General features: G+C 40.7%; 1 protein-coding gene and 1 long non-coding RNA gene across 3 annotated transcripts in view; both read left to right on the forward strand.

Annotated features, from left to right (window-relative positions):
- The first annotated feature begins 7,343 nt into the window (after positions 1-7,343).
- LOC136197147 (uncharacterized) lies at positions 7,344-8,275 on the forward strand. 2 transcript variants are annotated; one of them, XR_010672448.1, is made up of 5 exons: positions 7,344-7,621; positions 7,672-7,768; positions 7,824-7,931; positions 7,988-8,095; positions 8,152-8,275. It is a non-coding gene; the product is annotated as an uncharacterized lncRNA (long non-coding RNA). The 2 variants fall into 2 exon arrangements; XR_010672449.1 differs by lacking the exon at positions 7,988-8,095.
- A 4,677-nt stretch (positions 8,276-12,952) lies between these two features.
- Positions 12,953-13,784, forward strand: part of LOC136197372 (acetyl-coenzyme A synthetase, cytoplasmic-like) — a gene marked incomplete in the record, with an annotated part of 1,972 nt that continues 1,140 nt past the window's right edge. The window contains 1 exon segment of the mRNA XM_065987117.1: positions 12,953-13,726. Within this exon segment, the coding sequence (XP_065843189.1) occupies positions 13,296-13,726 (431 nt within the window).

Below are 13,784 nucleotides of genomic sequence, written 5' to 3' on the forward strand. Positions count from 1 at the left end.
TTGTCCTGGGACAATTTGTCCTGGGGACAATTTGTCTTGGGGACAATTTGTCCTGGGACAATTTGTCCTGGGACAATTTGTCCCCAGGACAATTTGTCCCCAGGACAATTTGTCCCCAGGACAAATTGTCCTGGCACAATTTGTCCTCGGACAATTTGTCCTGGGACAATTTGTCCTGGGACAATTTGTCCTGGGACAATTTGTCCTGGGACAATTTGTCCTGGGACAATTTGTCCTGGGGATAATTTGTCCTGGGGACAATTTGTCCTGGGACAATTTGTCCTGGGGACAATTTGTCCTGGGACAATTTGTTCTAGGGACAATTTGTCCTGGGACAATTTGTCCTGGAAATTCTAAATTAATTCAGAATAAATTCTGCATTAATGCAGAATAAATTCTGCATTTATTCTGCATTAATTCAGAATTAATTCTGCATTTATTCAGAAGTAATTCTGCATTAATTAAGAATAAGTTCTGCATTAATTAAGAATAAGTTCTGCATTAATTCAGAATAAATTCTGCAATAATCTATAATAAATTCTGCATTAAGTCAGAATAATTTTTTCATTAATTCAGAATAATTTCCGATTTTATTCTTCAATAATTCAGAATTAATTCTGCTTTTATTCAGAATTAATTCTACATTAATTCAGTATAAATTCTGAATTAATTCAGAATAAATTCTGAATTAATTCAGAATAAATCCTGCATTAAGTCAGAATTAATTCTGTGTTTATTCAGAGAATGTGAGATTTTTTCGCGATGTTTTAGCGCGCGTTACACTCGAAAAGCCCTGCTCGTCGTTCGTCTCAAGTGCATCGCTTAGCGAGCGAGTTTGAGGTTCTTGATCGACTTCTTGTCGTGTTCCGTCACGTTCTGAACGGTTATTGCTAAGTTTTTCGTCGTCATGGCGTTTCGGGGTGTACGAGCGATCTTTTAGAACGATCGCCGACGTATCGTCGACTCACGACGGAGCGCCTGTCGTTTTCTTCACCTTACATACGATCATGGATGCTTCATGGCAGCGTAGCTCTCGTAAAGAATATAGAATGTTGAAAAGAAAGCTGAAGCACCTTGTCTACGTAAGTTCACGATCTTTTATTCCGCATTAATTCAGAATTAATTCTGTATTTATTCAGAATTAATTCTGCATTAATTCAGAATAAATTCTGCATTAATTCAGAATAAAATCCGCATTTTTTCTGCATTAATTCAGAATTAATTCTGCATTTATTCAGAATAAATTCTGAATTAATTCTGCATTAATTCAGAATAAATTTCGCATTTATTCTGCATTAATTCAGAATTAATTCTGCATTTATTCAGAATAAATTCTGCATTAATTCAGAATAAATTCTGCATTAATTCAGAATTAATTCTGAATTAATTCAGAATAAATGCAACATTTATTCAGAATAAATTCTGCATTAATTCAGAATAAGTTCTGCATTAATTCAGAATAAATTCGGCATTAATTCAGAATAAATTCCGCATTTATTCAGATTAAATTCGGCATTAGTTCCGAATAAATTCTGCATTAATTCAGAATAAATTCTGCATTAATTCTGAATTAATTCTGAATTAATTCTGCATTTATTCAGAATTTGTCCTGGGGACAATTTGTCCCCAGGACAAATTGTCCTGGGACAATTTGTCCTGGGGACAATTTGTCCTGGGACAATTTGTCCTAAGACAATTTGTCCTGGGAGAATTTGACCTGGGACAATTTGTCCTGGGACAATTTGTCCTGGGGCCAATTTGTCCTGGGGACAATTTGTCCCCAGGACAAATTGTCCTGGCACAATTTGTCCTGGGACAATTTGTCCTGGGACAATTTGTCCTGGGACAATTTGTCCTGGGGACAATTTGTCCTGGGGACAATTTGTCCTGGGACAATTTGTCCTGGGACAATTTGTCCTGGGGACAATTTGTCCTGGCACAATTTGTCCTGGGACAATTTGTCCTGGGACAATTTGTCCTGGGACAATTGTCCTGGGACAATTTGTCCTGGGACAATTTGTCCGGGGACAATTTGTCCTTGGCAATTTTTCCTGGGACAATTTGTCCTGGGACAATTTGTCCTGGGAGAATTTGTCCTATGGACAATTTGTCCTGGGACAATTTTTCCTGGGAGAATTTGTCCTAGGACAATTTGTCCTGGGGACAATTTGTCCTGGGGACAATTTGTCTTGGGACAATTTGTCCTGGGACAATTTGTCCTGGGACAATTTGTCCTGGGGACAATTTGTCCTGGGGACAATTTGTCCTGGGACAATTTGTCCTGGGACAATTTGTCCTGGGACAATTTGTCCTGGGACAATTTGTCCTGGGACAATTTGTCCTGGGGACAATTTGTCCTGGGGACAATTTGTCCTGGGACAATTTGTCCTGGGACAATTTGTCCTGGGGACAATTTGTCCTGGCACAATTTGTCCTGGGACAATTTGTCCTGGGACAATTTGTCCTGGGACAATTGTCCTGGGACAATTTGTCCTGGGACAATTTGTCCGGGGACAATTTGTCCTTGGCAATTTTTCCTGGGACAATTTGTCCTGGGACAATTTGTCCTGGGAGAATTTGTCCTATGGACAATTTGTCCTGGGACAATTTTTCCTGGGAGAATTTGTCCTAGGACAATTTGTCCTGGGGACAATTTGTCCTGGGGACAATTTGTCTTGGGACAATTTGTCCTGGGACAATTTGTCCTGGGACAATTTGTCCTGGGGACAATTTGTCCTGGGGACAATTTGTCCTGGGACAATTTGTTCTGGCCCGGACAATTTGTCCTGGGACCATTTGTCCTGGGACAATTTGTTCTGGGGACAATTTGTCCTGGGGACAATTTGTCCCCAGGACAAATTGTCCTGGCACAATTTGTCCCGGGACAATTTGTCCTGGGACAATTTGTCCTGGGACAATTTGTCCTGGGACAATTTGTCCTAGGACAATTTGTCCTGGGAGATTTTGTCCTGTGACAATATGTCCTTGGACAATTTGTCCTGGGACAATTTGTCCTGGGACAATTTGTCCTGGGACAATTTGTCCTTGGGACAATTTTTCCTGGGGACAATTTGTCCTTGGGACAATTTGTCCTGGAAATTCTAAATTAATTCAGAATAAATTCTGCATTAATGCAGAATAAATTCTGCATTTATTCTGCATTAATTCAGAATTAATTCTGCATTTATTCAGAAGTAATTCTGCATTAATTAAGAATAAGTTCTGCATTAATTAAGAATAAGTTCTGCATTAATTCAGAATAAATTCTGCAATAATCTAGAATAATTTCTGCATTATTTCAGAATAAATTCTGCATTAATCCATTATAAATTCTGCGTTAATTCAGAATTAATTCTGCATTAATTCAGAATAATTTCTGCATTAATTCAGAATTAATTTTGCATTAATTCAGAATAAATTCTGCATTAATTCAGAATTAATTCGGTATTAATTCAGAATAAATTCTGCATTATTGCAGAATTAATGCAGAATAAATTCTGTTTTAATTCAGAATAAATTCTGGATTAATTCAGAATAATTTCTGCATTTATTCAGAATAAATTCTGCATTAATTCAGAATAAATTCTGCATTAATTCAGAATAATTTCTGAATTAATTAGGAATAAATTCTGCATTAATTCAGAATAAATTCCGCATTTATTATGCATTAATTCAGAATTAATTCGGCATTTATTCGGAATTAATTCTACATTATTTAAGAATAAATTCTGCATTAAGTCAGAATAATTTTTTCATTAATTCAGAATAAATTCCGATTTTATTCTGCAATAGTTCAGAATTAATTCTGCATTTATTCAGAATTAATTCTGCATTAATTCAGAATAAATTCTGCATAATTGAGAATTAATTCTGCATTTATTCTGAATTAATTCTGCATTAATTCAGAATAAGTTCTGAATTAATTCAGAATAAATTCTGCACTAATTCAGAATAAATTCTGAATAAATTCTGAATTAATTCAGAATAAATTCTGAATTAATTGAAAATAAATTCTGCATTTATTTAGAATAAATTCTGCATTAATTCAGAATAAATTCTACATTTATTCGGAATAAATTCTTCATTAATTCAGAATAAATTCCGCATTTATTCTGCATTAATTCAGAATTAATTCTGCATTTATTCAGAATTAATTCTGCATTTATTCAGAATTTGTCCTGGGGACAATTTGTCCCCAGGACAAATTGTCCTGGGACAATTTGTCTTGGGTCAATTTGTCCTGGGACAATTTGGCCCCAGGACAATTTGTCCTGGGACAATTTGTCCTGGGACAATTTGTCCTGGGACAATTTGTCCTTGGGACAATTTGTCCTGGGACAATTTGTCCTGGGGACAATTTGTCCTTGTGACAATTTTTCCTGGGACAATTTGTCCTGGGACAATTTGTCCTTCTCCTTTGCCTTTTGCCTTCTCCCTTTGCCTTTTGCCTTTTCCCTTTGCCATTTGCCTTCTCCCTTTGCCTTTTGCCTTCTCCCTTTGCCTTTTGCCTTCTCCCTTTGCCTTTTGCATTTCCCTTTGCCTTTTGCCTTCTCCCTTTGCCTTTTGCTTTCTCCTTTGCCTTTTGCCTTTTCCCTTTGCCTTTTGCCTTCCCCCTTTGCCTTTTGCTTTCTCCTTTGCCTTTTGCCTTTTCCCTTTGCCTTTTGCCTTCTCCTTTGCCTTTTGCCTTCTCCTTTGCCTTTTTCCTTTTCTCTTTGCCTTTTGCCTTCTCCCTTTGCCTTTTGCTTTCTCCTTTGCCTTTTGCCTTCTCCCTTTGCCTTTTGCCTTCTCCGTTTGCCTTTTGCCTTTTCCCTTTGCCTTTTGCCTTCTCCCTTTGCCTTTTGCCTTCTCCCTTTGCCTTTTGCCTTCTCCCTTTGCCTTTTGCCTTCTCCCTTTGCCTTTTGCCTTCTCCCTTTGCCTTTTGCCTTCTCCCTTTGCCTTTTGCTTTCTCCCTTTGCCTTTTGCCTTCTCCCTTTGCCTTTTGCCTTCTCCCTTTGCCTTTTGCCTTCTCCCTTTGCCTTTTGCCCTCTTCCTTTGCCTTTTGCCTTCTCCCTTTGCCTTTTGCCTTCTCCCTTTGCCTTTTGCTTTCTCCCTTTGCCTTTTGCCTTTTCCCTTTTGCCTTTTGCCTTCTCCTTTGCCTTTTGCCTTCTCCCTTTGCCTTTTGCCTTCTCCCTTTGCCTTTTGCCTTCTCCCTTTGCCTTTTGCATTTCCCTTTGCCTTTTGCCTTCTCCCTTTGCCTTTTGCTTTCTCCCTTTGCCTTTTGCCTTCTCCCTTTTTGTAAACAGGGGGTTCCTGGAGGATGTCAGATAAGTGCCGTGCAATTGTTCATGAGTTGTGTGGCTTTGTTAATGTGTATAGGGGCAATGTTAGGGCAGTCAATACTGATAGGTATATAATGGTTCCTAATTGTGTTACATATTTCTAATTAGTTTTCTTAGGGGCATAGGGATGGGAGGAACAATGACAAGGAGATGGGGCGCGAGGGAGAAGAGGAACAAGCAGGCAGGGAGGAGAAGGAATATCAAGGGATCGATGGTATGTGATGTAGGTAGAGTTTTAGTTATTGAGGGGGTCTCTAATTTGTTTCTTTAGATATGTAAGGAAGAAGGATATAAGCAAGGGACGCGTGTGGGAAGGGGAGGGAAAGGAAGGAAAAGCAATCAGAAGGAACGATGGCTATGGATGGAGCAAAGGTATGTGATGTAGGTAGAGTTGTCCTGGGACAATTGTTCCTGGGACAATTTGTCCAGGGACAATTTGTCCTGGGAGAATTTGTCCTGGGGAGAATTTGTCCTGGGACAAATTGTCCTGGGACAATTTGTCCCCAGGACAAATTGTCCTGGCACAATTTGTCCTGGGGACAATTGGTCCTGGGACAACTTGTCCTAGGACAACTTGTCCTAGGACAATTTGTCCTGAGACAATTTGTCCTGGGAACAATTTGTCCTGAGGACATTTTGTCCTGGGGACAATTTGTCCTGGGGACAATTTGTCCTGGGACAATTTGTCCTGGGATAATTTGTCCTGGGACGATTTGTCCTGGGACAATTTGTCCTGGGACAATTTGTCCTGGGACAATTTGTGCTGGGACAATTTGTCCTGGGGACAATTTTTTCCTGGGGACAATTTGTCCTGGGACAATTTGTCCTGGGAGAATTTGTCCTGGGACAATTTGTCCTGGGGACAATTTGTCCTGAGACAATTTGTCCTTGGACAATTTGTCCTGGGGACAATTTGTCCTGGTGACAATTTGTCCTAGGACAATTTGTCCTGGGGACAATTTGTCCTGGGATAATTTTTCCTGGGACAATTTGTTCTGGAAATTCTAAATTAATTCAGAATAAATTCGGCATTAGTTCCGAATAAATTTTGCATTAATTCAGAATAAATTCTAAATTAATTCAGAATAAATTCTGCATTAATTCAGAATAAATTCTGAATTAATTCTGAATAAATTCTGCATTAATGCAGAAATTATTCTAGATTAATGCAGAATAAATTCTGCATTAATTCAGAAAAAATTCTGCATTAATTCAGAATAAATTCTGCATTAATTCAGAATAAATTCTACATTTATTCGGAATAAATTCTTCATTTATTCAGAATAAATTCCGCATTTATTCTGCATTAATTCAGAATTAATTCTGCATTTATTCAGAATTAATTCTGCATTTATTCAGAATTTGTCCTGGGGACAATTTGTCCCCAGGACAAATTGTCCTGGCACAATTTGTCCTGGGACAATTTGTCCTGGGACATGTTGTCCTGGGACAATTTTTCCTGGGGACAATTTTTCCTGGGGACAATTTGTCCCCAGGAGAATTTGTCCTGGGGCAATTTTTCCTTCTACAATTGTTCCTTGAAATTCTAAATTAATTCAGAATAAATTCTGCATTAATGCAGAATAAATTCCGCATTTATTCTGCATTAATTCAGAATTAATTCTGCATTTATTCAGAATTAATTCTGCATTAATTGAGAATAAATTCAGCATTAATTCAGAATAAATTCTGCATTAATTCAGAATTAATTCTGAATTAATGCAGAATTTATTCTGAATTATTTCAGAATTAATTCTAAATAAATGCAGAATTAATTCTAAATTAATGCAGAATAAATGCGGAATTAATGCAAAATTTATTCTCAATTAATGCAGAATTTATTCTCAATTAATGCAGAATTAATTCTGAATAATGGCAGAAATAATTCTGAATTAATGCAGAATAAATGCGGAATTTATTCTGAATTAATGCAAAATTTATTCTCAATTAATGCAGAATTTATTCTCAATTAATGCAGAATTAATTCTCCCTTTGCCTTTTTCTTTCTCCCTTTTGCCTTCTCCTTTGCCTTTTGCCTTCTCCCTTTTGCCTTTTGCCTTCTCCCTTTGCCTTTTGCCTTCTCCCTTTTGCCTTTTGCCTTCTCCCTTTGCCTTTTGCCTTCTCCCTTTGCCTTTTGCCTTCTCCCTTTGCCTTTTGCCTTCTCCTTTGCCTTTTGCCTTCTCCCTTTTTGTAAACAGGGGGTTCCTGGAGGATGTCAGATAAGTGCCGTGCAATTGTTTATGAGTTGTGTGGCTTTGTTAATGTGTATAGGGGCAATGTTAGGGCAGAGTCAATACTGATAGGTATATAATGGTTCCTAATTGTGTTACATATTTCTAATTAGTTTTCTTAGGGGCATAGGGATGGGAGGAACAATGACAAGGAGATGGGGCGCGAGGGAGAAGAGGAACAAGCAGGCAGGGAGGAGAAGGAATATCAAGGGATCGATGGTATGTGATGTAGGTAGAGTTTTAGTTATTGAGGGGTCTCTAATTCGTTTTATAGATGTGTAAGAGCGTAAGGAAGAATGATACGAGCAACGGATGCGAGTGGGAAGAGAAGGATTGGAAGGGAAGGCAATCAGAAGGGAGGATGACTATCGAGGGGGCAAAGGTATGTGATGTAGGTAGAGTTTTAGTTATTGAGGGGTCTCTAATTCGTTTCTTTAGATGTGTAAGAGCGTAAGAAAGAAGGATATAAGCAAGGGACGCGAGTGAGAGGGGAGGGAAAGGAAGGAAAAACAATCAGAAGGAACGATGGGTATGGATGGGGCAAAGGTATGTGATGTAGGTAGAGTTTTAGTTATTGAGGGGTCTCTAATTTGTTTCTTTAGATATGTAAGGAAGAAGGATATAAGCAAGGGACGCGTGTGGGAAGGGGAGGAAAGGAAGGGAAGGCAATCAGAAGGAAGGATGACTCTCGAGGGGGCAAAGGTATGTGATGTAGGTAGAGTTGTCCTGGGGACAATTGTCCTGGGACAATTGGTCCTGGGACAATTTGTCCAGGGACAATTTGTCCTGGGACTATTTGTCCTGGGACAATTTGTCATGGGACTATTTGTCCTGCGAGAATTTGTCCTGGGGAGAATTTGTCCTGGGACAAATTGTCCTGGGACAATTTGTCCCCAGGACAATTTGTCCTGGGACAATTTGTCCTGGGGACAATTTTTCCTGGGACAATTTGTCCTAGGGACAATTTGTCCTAAGGACAATTTGTCCTGGGACAATTTGTCTTGGGACAATTTTTCCTGGGGACAATTTGTCTTGGGGACAATTTGTCCTGGGGACAATTTGTCCTGGGACAATTTGTCCTGGGACAATTTGTCCTTACAGGAGAGACCCGTTGGCTAGCCCCCTGTAATTTCGCTGCAGTTTATTACAGGAGAGAACCGTTGGCTAGCCCCCTGTAATTTCGCTGTAATTTATTACAGGAGAGACTCGTTGGCTAACCCCCTGTAATTTCGCTGTAATTTATTACAGGAGAGACCCGTTGGCTAGCCCCTGTAATTTCGCTGTAATTTATTACAGGAGAGACGCGTTTGCTAGCCCCTGTATTTTCGCTGTAGTTTATTACAGGAGAGAACCGTTGGCTAGCTCCTGTAATTTCGCTGTAATTTATTACAGGAGAGACTTGTTGGCTAACCTTCTGTAATTTAGCTGATATTTATTACAGGAGAGACCCGTTGGCTAGCCCCCTGTAATTTCGCTGTTGTTTATTACAGGAGAGACCCGTTGGCTAGCCCCCTGTAATTTCGCTGTAGTTTATTAAAGGAGAGACCCGTTGGCTAGCCCCCTTTAATTTCGCTGTAATTTATTACAGGAGAGACCCGTTGGCTAACCCCGTGTAATTTCGTTGTAGTTTATTAAAAGAGAGATGGCTAGCCCCCTGTAATTTCGCTGTAATTTATTATTAGGAGAGACCCGTTGTCTAGCCCCTGTAATTTCGCTGTAATTTATTACAGGAGAGACCCGTTGGCTAGCCCCCTGTAATTTCGCTGTAATTTATTACAGGAGAGACTTGTTGGCTAACCCCCTGTAATTTCGCTGTAATTTATTACAGGAGAGACCCGTTGGCTAACCCCCTGTAATTTCGCTGTAATTTATTGCAGGAGAGACCCGTTAGCTAGCCCCTGTAATTTCGCTGTAATTTATTACAGTAGAGACCCGTTGGCTAACCCCCTGTAATTTCGCTGTAATTTTTATGAGAATTTGTCCTGGGGACAATTTGTCGTGGGACAATTTGTCCTGTGACAATTTGTCCTGGGGCAATTTGTCCTGGGACAATTTGTCCTGGGGACAATTTGTCCTGGGGACAATTTGTCCTGGGACAATTTGTTTTGGGACAATTTGTCCTGGGACAATTTGTTTTGGGACAATTTGTCCTGGGACAATTTGTTTTGGGACAATTTGTCCTGGGACAATTTGTTTTGGGACAATTTGTCCTGGGACAACTTTTCCTGGGACAATTTGTCCTGGGGACAATTTGTCCTGGGGACAATTTGTCCTGGGACAATTTGTCCTGGGACAATTTGTCCTGAGGACAATTTGTCCTGGTACAATTTGTCCTAGCCGTTGTAGTCGTTGTAGCCTTTGTAGTAGTTGTAGCCGTTGTAGTAGTTGTAGCCGTTGTAGTAGTTGTAGCCTTTGTAGCCGTTGTAGTAGTTGTAGCCGTTGTAGCCGTTGTAGTCGTTGTAGTAGTTGTAGCCTTTGTAGTAGTTGTAGCCTTTGTAGTAGTTGTAGCCTTTGTAGTAGTTGTAGCCGTTGTGGTAGTTGTAGCCTTTGTAGTAGTTGTAGCCTTTGTAGTAGTTGTAGCCTTTGTAGTAGTTGTAGCCTTTGTAGTAGTTGTAGCCGTTGTAGTAGTTGTAGCCGTTGTAGCCGTTGTAGTCGTTGTAGCCGTTGTAGTCGTTGTAGCCGTTGTAGCCGTTGTAGCCGTTGTAGTAGTTGTAGCCTTTGTAGCCGTTGTAGTCGTTGTAGCCGTTGTAGTAGTTGTAGCCGTTGTAGCCGTTGTAGTAGTTGTAGTCGTTTTAGCCGTTGTAGCCGTTGTAGTAGTTGTAGCCGTTGTAGTCGTTGTAGCCTTTGTAGCCGTTGTAGTTGTTGTAGCCTTTGTAGCCGTTGTAGCCGTTGTAGCCGTTGTAGTAGTTGTAGCCGTTGTAGCCGTTGTAGTAGTTGTAGTCGTTGTAGCCGTTGTAGCCGTTGTAGTTGTTGTAGCCTTTGTAGCCGTTGTAGCCGTTGTAGCCGTTGTAGTCGTTGTAGCCGTTGTAGCCGTTGTAGTAGTTGTAGTCGTTGTAGCCGTTGTAGCCGTTGTAGTTGTTGTAGCCTTTGTAGCCTTTGTAGCCGTTGTAGCCGTTGTAGTAGTTGTAGCCGTTGTAGCCGTTGTAGTAGTTGTAGCCGTTGTAGTCGTTGTAGCCTTTGTAGCCGTTGTAGTTGTTGTAGCCTTTGTAGCCGTTGTAGCCGTTGTAGCCGTTGTAGTAGTTGTAGCCGTTGTAGCCGTTGTAGTAGTTGTAGTCGTTGTAGCCGTTGTAGCCGTTGTAGTTGTTGTAGCCTTTGTAGCCGTTGTAGCCGTTGTAGTCGTTGTAGCCGTTGTAGCCGTTGTAGTAGTTGTAGTCGTTGTAGCCGTTGTAGCCGTTGTAGCCGTTGTAGTTGTTGTAGCCTTTGTAGCCGTTGTAGCCGTTGTAGCCGTTGTAGTAGTTGTAGCCGTTGTAGCCGTTGTAGTAGTTGTAGTCGTTGTAGCCGTTGTAGCCGTTGTAGTTGTTGTAGCCTTTGTAGCCGTTGTAGCCGTTGTAGCCGTTGTAGTAGTTGTAGCCGTTGTAGCCGTTGTAGTAGTTGTAGTCGTTGTAGCCGTTGTAGCCGTTGTAGTAGTTGTAGCCGTTGTAGTAGTTGTAGTAGTTGTAGTCGTTGTAGCCGTTGCAGCCGTTGTAGTCGTTGTAGCCGTTGTAGCCGTTGTAGTTGTTGTAGCCTTTGTAGCCGTTGTAGCCGTTGTAGCCGTTGTAGTAGTTGTAGCCGTTGTAGCCGTTGTAGTAGTTGTAGTCGTTGTAGTAGTTGTAGCCTTTGTAGCCGTTGTAGTTGTTGTAGCCTTTGTAGCCGTTGTAGCCGTTGTAGCCGTTGTAGTAGTTGTAGTCGTTGTAGCCGTTGTAGCCGTTGTAGTTGTTGTAGCCGTTGTAGCCGTTGTAGTAGTTGTAGCCGTTGTAGCCGTTGTAGTAGTTGTAGTCGTTGTAGCCGTTGTAGCCGTTGTAGTAGTTGTAGCCGTTGTAGTCGTTGTAGTAGTTGTAGCCGTTGTAGCCGTTGTAGCCGTTGTAGTAGTTGTAGCCGTTGTAGTAGTTGTAGCCTTTGTAGCCGTTGTAGTTGTTGTAGCCTTTGTAGCCGTTGTAGCCGTTGTAGTAGTTGTAGCCGTTGTAGTAGTTGTAGCCTTTGTAGTAGTTGTAGTAGTTGTAGTCGTTGTAGCCGTTGTAGCCGTTGTAGCCGTTGTAGCCGTTGTAGTAGTTGTAGCCGTTGTAGCCGTTGTAGTAGTTGTAGTCGTTGTAGCCGTTGTAGCCGTTGTAGTAGTTGTAGCCGTTGTAGTAGTTGTAGCCTTTGTAGTAGTTACATGTAGCCTTTGTAGTAGTTGTAGCCTTTGTAGTAGTTGTAGCCGTTGTAGTCGTTGTAGCCGTTGTAGTCGTTGTAGCCTTTGTAGCCGTTGTAGTGTAATAAATTACAGTGAAATTACAAGGGACTGCCAACTCAACTCCCTTGTAATAAATTACAGTGAAATTACAAGGGACTAGCCAACTCTTCTCCCCTGTAATAAATTACAGTAAAATTACAAGGGACTAGCCAACACTTCTTTCCTGTAATAAATTACAGTCAATTTACAAGGGACTAGCCAACACTTCTTTCCTGTAACAAATTACAGTGAAATTACAAGGGACTAGCAAACACTTCTTTCCTGTAATAAATTACAGTGAAATTACAAGGGACTAGCCAACTCAATTCCGTTGTACTAAATTACAGTGAAATTACAAGGGACTAGCCAACTCTTCTCCCCTGTAATAAATTACAGTGAAATTACAAGGGACTAGCCAACAGTTCTTTCCTGTAATAAATTACAGTGAATTTACAAGGGACTAGCCAACACTTCTCCCCTGTAATAAATAACAGTGATATTACAAGGAACTAGCGAACAATTCTTTCCTGTAATAAATTACAGTGAAATTACAAGGGACTAGCCAACTCTTCTCCCATGTAATAAATTACAGTGAAATTACAATGGGCTGGCCAAGCCTTCTCCCCTGTAATAAATTACAGTGAAATTACAAGGGACTAGCCAACTCTTCTCCCCTGTAATAAATTATAGTGAAATTACAAGGGACTAGCAAACACTTCTTTCCTGTAATAAATTACAGTGAAATTACAAGGGACTAGCCAACTCAACTCCCTTGTAATAAATTACAGTGAAATTACAAGGGGCTGGCCAAGCCTTCTCCCCTGTAATAAATTACAGTGAAATTCCAATGAACTAGCCAACTCTTCTCCCCTGTAATAAATTACAGTGATATTACAAGGAACTAGCCAAAAATTCTTTCCTGTAATAAATTACAGTGAAATTACAAGGGACTAGCCAACTCAATTCCCTTGTAATAAATTACAGTGAAATTACAAGGGGCTGGCCAAGCCTTCTCGCCTGTAATAAATTACAGTGAAATTACAAGGGACTAGCCAACTCAATTCCCTTGTAATAAATTACAGCGAAATTACAAGGGGCTGGCCAAGCCTTCTCCCCTGTAATAATTTAGAGTGAAATTACAAGGGACTAGCCAACTCTTCTCCCCTGTACTAAATTACACAATAGGAATGTCAAATGCACTCTCAGGCTAACTACGGATCCTAACCATGAAAATTTAAATTTAGCGCGGTCGGTGGGTGGGATCGATATATCGACCCTGGTTCTTGTAACAGACATTGTTAGAAACAATAAAAAAAGGATTTTGCATGTACATAAACCATGCATAAACAAGGTGCTATCGCGCGCTACAGAAGAAAGATGGCTGACAAACAGCGGCGTCGATCTAGCGAGTCCGCCGAAGTAGAAACGGGCTTGAGCTTGCACCACATCGACAAGGCGCACGTCAACCACACGCTCTTCGAACCGAGCAAAGCGGTGCGCGTCGAATCGCACGTTTCGAGCATGGAAGAGTATCGTCGCCTCTACGATCAATCCATCAGCGATCCGGCGCTCTTCTGGAGCTCCATTGCAAAGCAATTCTACTGGAAAGAGCCGTGGAACGACGCGACAGTCCACTCGTACAACTTCGATCGTCGAAACGGGAAGATATTCGTCGAATGGTTCAAAGGCGGCAAAACGAATGTCTGCTACAACGTACTCGATCATCAGATCAAAGCAAAGGGCTCGGGAGATCGAGTTGCATTCTATTGGTCAGTAGAGAGTACACATAATTAGGCCAGAGATAATATTATATAACCTAAAACGAGA

The sequence above is a fragment of the Oscarella lobularis genome, chromosome 17 (genome assembly GCF_947507565.1).
Source record: "Oscarella lobularis chromosome 17, ooOscLobu1.1, whole genome shotgun sequence".
NCBI lineage: Eukaryota > Metazoa > Porifera > Homoscleromorpha > Homosclerophorida > Oscarellidae > Oscarella > Oscarella lobularis.